General features: G+C 44.3%; 1 protein-coding gene across 1 annotated transcript; it reads left to right on the forward strand.

The window, feature by feature from the left end:
- The first annotated feature begins 999 nt into the window (after positions 1-999).
- LOC144174853 (START domain-containing protein 10-like) lies at positions 1,000-9,041 on the forward strand. Its single transcript, XM_077703797.1, has 6 exons — positions 1,000-1,389; positions 1,499-1,646; positions 1,718-1,821; positions 2,468-2,585; positions 2,875-2,927; positions 3,007-9,041. Exons 1-6 carry the CDS (start codon positions 1,036-1,038, stop codon positions 3,229-3,231), a joined length of 1,002 nt encoding a protein of 333 aa, XP_077559923.1. The 5' UTR covers positions 1,000-1,035; the 3' UTR covers positions 3,232-9,041.
- The last annotated feature ends 879 nt before the right edge of the window (positions 9,042-9,920 follow it).

A 9,920-nucleotide genomic window follows, 5' to 3' on the forward strand; every position in this document is an offset into this window, starting at 1 on the left:
ATCTAAGTCTCCCTGGGGGTGGTTTTCAAGCTGCGATTTCAGCACCTTATTATTATTATTGTTTTTTTTTTGAGGGCGGGACGTGTGAAGACAGCACTTGTCTTATGGACTGAGAAGCCACTTCATTGCATTCCCAATAAAACTTTCCCCCCTCCCCTGGACGACGACGCGTCGCCCCCTCCCCTGACCCTCGCCTTCAACTTGACCGCGCACGCCATGCTCGAAAGGTATGCTTTGCGTCCGTTACTCCCCTTGGCTACCTGGCTCTGGCTCCTCCGATGCCTCGCTCTGCAGAAATCTTCATCAACAGAACTATTTCTAACGCAGCCCTCACACCACATATCATGAGAAAATGGATTCACCCGACAAGATCGCCACCTCCTTACTGCCCCTGCTGTCAAACGTCAGTGTTCGCCACCCTCAACCACTTAATCTGGCACTGCGCCGCATTTCCCTTGTAACGCCCAATACTCGTCAACGCTTGCAAGACGACGCCCCCTTCGAAGACGCTAATTTTCTCACAGCCCTAGGGGTGTTCAGCCTAGAGAGTGGTCTCTCGAGATTACTGTAAACCGGGGCCTACCCCCGTCGTAGTAGTTGACTGCACTCACATGATCCCAACCCTAGCCTGGTTCTGCTGACGGCAGTGGTCTCTTCTATGGCGTTCGAGGTGCTACTCGGCCACTCCTCCCTGACTCTTCCCCTTCTTCCCTTATTGTGGTCGCATGGCCTTCCCTTTGAAATAAAGGATTACAACAACCTCTCTCTCGCGCGCCCAAACTGTGGGTGCCGGTTGATGACGCCACACAGCTTTCTAGTACACTGTAACTGCTGTAACCACTGCTGCAACGAAACCGTCGGTTGGGCACACGGAGGTTGGGCACATACCCGCGTTCGCAGCCAACAGGGTCTTCGGAAGCAGAAGTGAGCTTCCGTGCCGGGGCATTTTCGCAACACATCGTACTAAAAAAAAAAGGCATTTGCGGACGTTAAAACTTGTATCGTGGAGGGATTTTGTGCCGTCACAGATTGATAATGAGGCGTGTGCTATCATTTGCATATTATCGCTCCTTGGGGGCAGTTACGATCGGAATCGGCATCAAGCAATGGCCGCTACCGACGTCGACTTGCCGCATTCGTGGAGCAAGCACGAATGAATCGGGCAAAATTCTGTTCACAGTACTGCTTTTGCAGCGTGTAAGCTTAACCACTGGTAATAGCGAGGTACCCGTAATGGACGTAGGCGAAGTTCGCGTTGCAGATGACCGAGATTTCGAACGACTGAAATCCTTGGCTGACAAACATGACGGCTGGAAAGTTGAGTACAAGAAAAAGGACACCACCGTGTGGACGAAGACTACACCGCAGTCTGAATTTAAGATGATCAAGGTGACGTAGCTGTCATAAGCACCTCGCACTAATGCATAACCTCGTTTCCCTCTGTTTTGTACTCTAGCGAATGACGTTTTGTGACGTTTCTTTCCTTTTTTTTTCCCAGCTGCACACGGTGTACAAGGATGTCAGCCCGGCTTTACTCTTTGACGTTCTGATGGATCCATTGTACCGGAAAAAATGGGATGTATACATGCTGAACAGCTACGACATTGGAACCTTGAATCCTAACAACGACGTTGGCTATTACGCAGGTGACAGTGGATCCTTTGTTGTCAGTGTAGCGGCAGTGAAGTAATGACAGAATCCTGTGCGCTCTGTGCAGTGCGGTCTCCGCCGCCTTTCAGAAACAGGGACTTCGTCCTCCAGAGATCCTGGTTGCAGACTGAGAAGGAGTCGCTTATCATAAATCACTCCGTGTTTCACGAAGTAAGTCATTGCTCCCGTACTGTGTGCAGAAGGTCAATGTTCCATTGCATGATCTTTTTGAATAGTCATCGAAACCATGTGACCTTTTACGTCGAATGTGGGAGCTGTGTGGGACGTCGGTTGTGCGCAGCTGGGCGTGAGAGTCATTGAACTGTTGATGAGCTAAAGAAAATTAGTTTTACAGAAGCTGCAAAAAAAAAAATTATGTAAATTTTTGTGCGGCAATAAGTTCTTGAATGTCCGTGTGGGGTGCAGTGGGTATAAAAGGTGGGATATTTATGCCGAGGTGTTCTATTTTGCCCTACATCCGTGGTTGTTATGCAGAAATTCATTCAAATGTGTTGCGCTTTTTTTTTTCTTATAACATTGGGTTGCCACTTTAAACATGGCCTGTGATGACACAAAGAAAAATGTGCATGAAAAACTGTAACAAGGTTAAAACAAACAGGCAACTCATCAAACACGATCTCCGTGAACTGCATGACTTGCTGTGACGTAGGAAAATGCTTTGGTGGCATTTATGAATAATTACAGTGTCTCAGCTTCGTAACTATGTGTGTGGTCTTTCCTGCTACTATGTACACTGTATGAACTGCGTTATGTAGGCATCACATGTGTATTGAATGTGCCATTGGTCAACTTTCAGTCGGCGCCTCCGCAAAAGGGCTTTGTCCGAGCTGTGTCCTACCTGACTGGTCTTGTAATCCTGCCAGATGGAAGTTCCGGTTCCAAGCTGACCTATGTAACTCAGTGTGATCCCAAAGGTAAACATTTGGCAGTATTTTCTGCATGCCACTCATATGCATAATGAAAGCTCAAATTTATTAGTTTAGTGAATGGTAAGTTAAAAAAAAAAATGAAGAAGGCATAAACAGCAGCTAAGCATACACCATAACATTGCACTGTAGCTCCTGTCTATATGCCTATTATTCTTTTTTTGAATTACATGGTACAAGCTACTTGGTCGTCCACCCATGTTTGTGTAACACTTTTCTTTGCCTTACAATGATGCTTTCTTTATCTCCTAATGCTGTGAAAATGTTTGTTGCGTAGGCTCACTTCCGGCGTGCTTTGTGAACAAGCTCACTCAAATTTTTGCTCCCAACGTGAGTACCTGGTCATCCTTCATTAAAAGGGCACCGTCTACGGTGATTTAACCTTGTGTTAAAACTTCGAACTTTGTAGATGGCCAAAAAGCTGCGCAAGGCTTGCCTGGAATACACCGAGTGGAAAAAAGCTCACCAGCCTGGCTACAAACCCTGGCTGCACCCGGAGCAGATAAGCCTGCCCAAGCTCGACGTGTCGCGCTGCGTGAGCACGGGGCAGCAGGAGGCGCCGGATGACATCTTGGACGAAAGCCTCGTCGAAGAGCAGGAGATTTCGAAGTTTGAGGACCTTGACAATGTGTAGTCGCGGCAAGGGGGAAGGAAAAAAGAAGTGGGTGACTGGGCCTGTTACTGTTTGCTGTCCAAGTGCTTATCCCAGGGCTATGCTGAAGCAGCCCAAACTGCGTGCATTGGAGCAGGCTCAGGGGGTACTAATGCCAAAGCAATACCAAAAGACACTTACCCCGGTGATTGTGTGATTTAGTTCCGTGAAGGCTTAAAAGCAGAAGGCAGTGGTGCATGCACGACACTTTTCAGTGTAAGCAAACGATAGCAGTGGCTGTCATAGCCCTGAATTTTAGAACGCTGCTCATATGGAAGCCTTGTAACCTGAAATCTTAAGGTCACTGCTAACCTTACAGGCTTCCTTAGGTTTGGCTGTTGAGTGAACTCTGTGTGCACTTCTGTTTCTGCTGTATTGTCATCCTGTTGGCCTGCCTGTTGCTCTGTAAGGTGTACTTTATTTTTGGCGTGATTTTATTGGATTTTATCGTTAATCTTATTGACACCGGTGAAAGCATCCACATTGGTTCTCCTAAACGAGTTTTTCTTCCGCAGCCCATGTGTACACATGTTTACATTTTTTTCCGTCCAAGGCTACAGTTCAGTTGCTAGTGGTGGTGCTCCATCATTAACTCAGTACGTTAGGCCCTTCTGTAACCAAGTGCTGCCGCTGTTGTTACTGTTAATAGGTACCGTGCAGGCCTCCTTGTGTTGTTACTTTAACAATATAAGAATCTTCCCAGTGCACGAGGATTACTGCAGGTTTCCTTGTTGCGCTAACCTGACGCCCAAAAGAAAGGAACCAAACGTCCACTGTGGGTGTAAGGATTGTGTGGGGCATTGACTGTTTTTGTTACGAGAGGTGAAAAGTAAACATTTGCTGTCCAGGTTTTTGTGGCGGGGGTTGCTCTTTTTAGACTCTCCATTGCTGCTCTCAGGTGTAGTGTCACATTCAGTAAGGTGGCAGGTGGTTGCAAGGCATGACTGACTCTTTCTTTTATTGGGCCCAAGTGGCCTTCATTGCCCAAGCTTTTGCTGAAGCCTAGAGCAACATTGGCTGCTAAAAACAATCCAGGGAATTACTGGGAGAAGCAGGGGTTGTGTGTAAGAATTAGTTGACATGTTGTGTGCAAAGATTGCAACAGTGTAGGGGTTGTTTGAAGACGGTATTTTGAAATCTTGACAAGTTGGTTGTGCATGGCCTTGAGTGACTAGTCTTTCCAAACGTTTCTACGGGACTGTTACAACTGCTGCCCCCTTGTTTAAAGTGTGAAAGCACAGATTGAGCCTGTCGTTGCAGTGGTGTCATCAGTGATGAATGCTTCTGTAATATCAGCTCCATCTGTGCTACCAAAGACAAAAGGACCAAAGAAGCATATATTTATTGTTAACCATCGTGGCATGTGGGCTCAAAATTGGATAGGGTGGTCCCGCATAACATGTAATAGCCCTGTCACATGATAGAGTTCACAGCTTTTGAAGCATAGGGCTCCATCTTGAAGTGGACTGGGGGCCTACCTTTTTGGAAAAAAGCGGTGAAGAAAGTGCTTAAGGGACTTGTAAACACTAGGTGCACTATAGAAGTGTAGTAGACAATATAAAATGGCTGCAGCAGCATGTAGCTGCAACCCAGTGAACAAAGTTTTACTCGCACAGCTGAAATCAACCTGAAATGATGTTTTCAGCATATTTAAATAGGCCAGGAGAAAATTTCTCTTACTGTAATACACTCTCAGGTGTATTACAGTACTAAGACCATTTGATAAAGAAGCTGGCTTCTGTGACCATTAGGGTTGTGAAGAACTTGTCACGTGGGTGCATTTTTGTCACCATCTGCATAGTTTGCTGCTAGCTAGACTGCGCAGTGCACTGTTTCGGCAGCATGACTTGAATACACTGACTCCTTGCTGAGTCAGGCGTGTATCGCTGTTCAATCGTAGGAACCCTGGGAATGTTTTGTGCTGCACTTCTGTGAGGGGCAGAGTGATTTTTTTGGCTACGGTTTATTTCTACTATTTGTACCTGTTTTTAGTCTATGTGGTACGCCAGAAATGTTTCACCTTAATTTAAGGAGCTACGTATTTATTCGGGGCAAGTGTGCTCTTTATTCAGGACAGGTGCTTCCTACCTATGACCAAAGTTTAGTTGTTCAAGTACTAACTGTAACTGGTGTTTGCTGTGTATATAAAAAAGTATAACATAGTATTTCACAGCACAAATGATTCTGCACACACTGCTGCATATGCTTTTTTAAGGCTTTTATTGTACCTGTTTAGCTTGGAAGGGTTGATCTCGTTTGCTTACTGTTTATATGCTTTTTTATAAGTGGAGTGGGTGGTATCTCAGGGGCCTAATTATCTAGCAGCAAGACACACCAGTACCTCGTACTAGCTATCATGTGGTGTTAATATAGACTGACATCTACTAAAACAATTTCTTCGATATTGACCACAGGGGAAAGGTTGATTTAGGGTTTCACACGAATTTTTAAGCATAATTTTAGGCAAATTTATGGGCAACATCCACCTGAACAGGATTTATGCGTTGTTGTATGAGAATTGCCTTTTTAGGCGTGCTAACTTTTACTTTCTTTTTTGCATTAGTGCTTGGTGCTTTTGTTTGTAGAAGCTTTTGTCCTAATGGGGAAGGTTGTACGAGGTTAGTGAAATCAGAAGTTCAGCTTTTTTTAGGCACACATGTTTCACTGATAAGGTGGCTCAGATAAGCAGACAAACCACATGGGCTTGTTTCTTTATTTCTTCGATAAGCAACACTGTTGTGTAAACAATGCATTGCAGACAAGTTTTGACTAGTTGGAAACTGAAATGGCAGCCTTATAATTTGGCATAACTACGGTACCAGATTATTGGAAAAGCAACTTCTTAGTTGTCATGGATCTGTTGCTAGAATGCCCACAGTGCATCAGTCTGATGTGGTTGAAAGTGAGCCTAAGGTTCTGAAATTTCAAATGCATGCAGGAACCACTTTTTGACTTAGTATGGCACCAAGCATTTTGGCATTGTATAACCTGTGGCTGCTTTAGAGCTAAAATCCCCAAATGCCTAGTGTTTTGTGTGTCGTGCTGTCTGCCTAGTGTTTTGTGTGTCGTGCTGTCTTTTTTTAAGTTGCAAGGAATGTTAATGAGTTTCATGTGCCAGTGTGTAATGTGGACTCCATAGGGAAGGCAGTGGTGGCACAACATTTTGCGTGATGCTTCAACACAGTAGCAGGGGTGTTATTTTCAGCCTAATACACTGAAAAGTTGCAAAGGGTGGTATATTCCAGCAGAGATGTTTCTTCAAACTTTGTTTGGTGAAGGTGTTAGTTCATGCAAAATCCTGCTTCTATAACAGTACACTTTGACGATTTTCAAGCACTTAGAAAGGCACTGAAGAGAGTTTCCTAATTAGCTAATTGTATAGTTACCAGTTGAAAGCCTAGAATGCATAGGTGACATTTTGAATTTTCGGCCGGTTCACAGGTTTTCTTTTTTTTAGCCCAAGAAATTGCATGTAAGTCTGGTGTATCTCTTGCACATCGACCGGGCTTACACAGTTACAAGTTCACAAAATGTGGTTTAGCAAATTGTGAGCACAGTTTACCTGTATAAACTGTGTGGACAACGCTAAGGTTGGTGTGGCAAATATTCCTTATAACGCTGTCATCAAGATCAGAAACACACTTAGTTAGGGCTGTACTTTGTAGAAAGTCGGCAGGCTTTGTATTTTTATGCACCACAATCAGGACCGTGGAAAGCCTCAAATAAAGTGACAACTCAAATAGATCAGGACCATGACCAGGGCTTACAAGGGCTCAAGGACGAAGGCTTAGGACCAGGGCTTATTGTAATAGCCGTGAGATGTATGAGAAAAATCTGGATTTTGAACATTGAGGTAGCGCCAATCCACATTTGCAAACTTGTGTGGTATGATTGAGTTGAGGCTGCTGCAAAAGGCACACGGCGTTTTTTTCCTCTTCTGACTGTTGCAGTTACAAAATACAGCGTTGCTGTATTTCGAAACAGGCAATGTGCCACAAGTAGGAGTTTATCTCAGTGTCCGTTTAAGGAAGTCCAAAGACAGAAAAAAAAAACACCTCAACTCTGAGTAAATTGTGAGTGATTTAATTCCGTTCCACGCTGAAAAATGTTTTTTGCGAATGCAAATTGCATTGCCCTGCCAGCGAGCTTTCAGTGTGTGCAGCACCGAGTCTGTGATTTTGTGAAAGGGGAGTGGAAGTTGCTGAATCCCTTTTCTTGCTCAGGGTGTGACTGTCATGACGCGTCATGAAGATATACTGAATCTAGAGGCACGACTGCTGTACGGTGATCAGGAATCAGTTCAAGGAAAGAAACGCAACATTTACACAGGTGTCTGTGATACTTCTTGTTCGCAGTTCAAACTTTGCTGCCTGCGTCTCTGAAGGTGAGCAGGTGTGAAGGTGTTATGGGAGTGCATAATTTTATCCTGTTGTGCCTTTCACCAGCTTCACTGAGCCGTTGAAACAATGAGAAGGCATCGACACCAAAATTGCCCTGATGCGTGTTACAGCTAAAACTATTACGTCCGCGTTGACACTGAGCTCCTGAAAACCTGACCGTAAAGAAGAGTCTGGAAATCAGCACGTGTGTCGTGTCGCCACAGAAATTATTTTTAAGATGTTGAGCGTAGTGCACAACCACCGACACCCACGACTGTGTATACGAATAGCGAACAGCCTGCCCGTCCCAGTTACTGCTATTGCATTGCATGTATGTGTGACTTGAGGCTGTGCTTGGCAATACTGATAGTGCTTGTTATAGTGAACAGTGTTTACTTTTCTGAACTGTTTTTTCTGCACTCTGCCTTAGGTGACATCGGTGAGTTCGGCCATTCGCAGGTTTTAACCGGCTTGGTTGGTTCCTATCACAGCCGATTGTTAGCACACCATTCATACAGCACAAAAATGAGACAGCAAGGGTTTCGTGCAACTCTCACCCTATCAATCGGCATTTGTTGCAGTTAAGGAAGCTGTTAAAAGGGCAATGAAAACTACATGCAGGGATACTTGGAAAAAAGTGAGAATCATTGACACAATCATCATGTAGGCACTGCCGTGTTATGACTCACCTGCATTGAAAAAGTAAATATTGGTTGGTATTGTCAGAGGTGGGCTGAGCGCCTAGTGGATGTCAGTTTTGTTTTTCGTCTGTCTGAATGGTACACTGACAGCGAGATGTGGGATGATACTAGTCTTGGCAATACCAAATGGCTTGTACTTCACAATTACCCCACCCCTAGCTTACGTACCAAAGACGTGTTTGCGCACTTCTACCTGTTGTTATCGTAGTAGACAACTGCACTTAACCGTTCAGGCTTAGGTCCTTTATTCATTGTGCATGTACACGTTTGCATTTTCTGCTACCTGGCCAGATGTGCAGTACTGTGTCGAACTACGATTGTTTTCTCTTCGTGTGCTCGTGTGTGCTGCCCCAGTTGCTTCCTCTTGTACTTTCCACTTGGCCGCGTTCTCTTAAGATAGGACACAACCTTACGGGCTTCCACTTAGCCACTTGAAGTTTTTATTTACACCACGTTCAAACTGGGTGTCTTTCGGTACGTGCTTCTGTACAGCACATGCCCTCAATGCAAAGAGTTTGCGGACATTCCTTCAAGTGTCTGTGATGATAGTTGAGAAGCACATTGCCACGCTCACCTAAACTTTGGGACGTGCTTTCTGCATGTCCACCTGCTGTTTCAAGATGCAACTAAATAAGCATCGAGTCGTGTTTAACTTGTACGTTTTGAAATGTGCGGAACATGTATGCCAATAAAGTGAACTTCGTCCTGAAAAGTTAGCGACTTTCACTTGTGACTGGTTTGGTAATGGTACACATAGTCGCGAATGGGTATTGAAATAATTGTGTGCTTTGTGCATGTAAAGTGCATGGCTAGGAAATAATTTTGCTGTCAGTACTCAAATCAACATTTACTTCCAAATAAAATTTTCTAGGAGGGGAAAAAACTTGCAGAAATTTTTGACATATGTACCAAGTTAGGGCCGTAGTTAATGAAATATTTCCAGGAAGAGTTCGCGGTGCTGTCACAACGCATAGCGCCAGGTTGCTGACTGAGTTGAAGCTTAGAGTAACATTTTGCCACGATACCGGCAGGAACACATTTCTCATGTTCATAACCTGCCAATTTCTTACGTATGATTTCTGGGCACCATCAGGTCTAAATTTCACCGCAGCCTTTTACTGCAGCATGTGTTTCACACTGGATGTGTGTTGTAAAAAACTCCGAATTCCGTGCTTTCTCGTTGTTTTGCAGAAACAAAATCGCATTTTTGTCTAGTGTTTTAGTCTAGTATTTTTGTCAAGGAATACATGAAGACATCTGGTTTGGAGTAGAAAAAAAAAACGCAAAGAGATGTGCCCTGTTCTTCTTAATCTCCGTCTGGCACGTTCAATTTATTTTCTCTTTTTTTAATGAATATCGCCGTACCACACAATCTAGCATTGAGTTTCGATTTCAAAACAAAGCACAATGTAACATCAGGTTTCGATTTCGGCTTTCCCCCAAATTGTCAAAAATTCTGCATTTTTAAGAGCTGTAGTGGTTTGGTAGGTGAAAACAACCAAGCCAATTATGAACCAATTTTGAATCGTATTTTCTCGGGCGGGTAGTTAAAGGCAGCGTTAGTTTAGCGTATGGCTTAGCGTATTTGCCT

The sequence above is a fragment of the Haemaphysalis longicornis genome, unplaced genomic scaffold (genome assembly GCF_048455015.1).
Source record: "Haemaphysalis longicornis isolate Haplotype H1 unplaced genomic scaffold, Haemaphysalis longicornis Haplotype H1 scaffold_3, whole genome shotgun sequence".
Taxonomy (NCBI): Eukaryota; Metazoa; Arthropoda; class Arachnida; order Ixodida; family Ixodidae; genus Haemaphysalis; species Haemaphysalis longicornis.

Excerpts from the sequence above, each read along its gene's own strand:
- LOC144174853 (XM_077703797.1), top strand. The coding sequence starts at position 1,036 with ATGAGGCGTGTGCTATCATTTGCATATTATCGCTCCTTGGGGGCAGTT. Across the intron at positions 1,390-1,498 it reads CTGAATTTAAGATGATCAAG|CTGCACACGGTGTACAAGGA; the intron begins GTGACGTAGCTG and ends TTTTTTTCCCAG. Across the intron at positions 2,928-3,006 it reads CTCAAATTTTTGCTCCCAAC|ATGGCCAAAAAGCTGCGCAA; the intron begins GTGAGTACCTGG and ends CGAACTTTGTAG.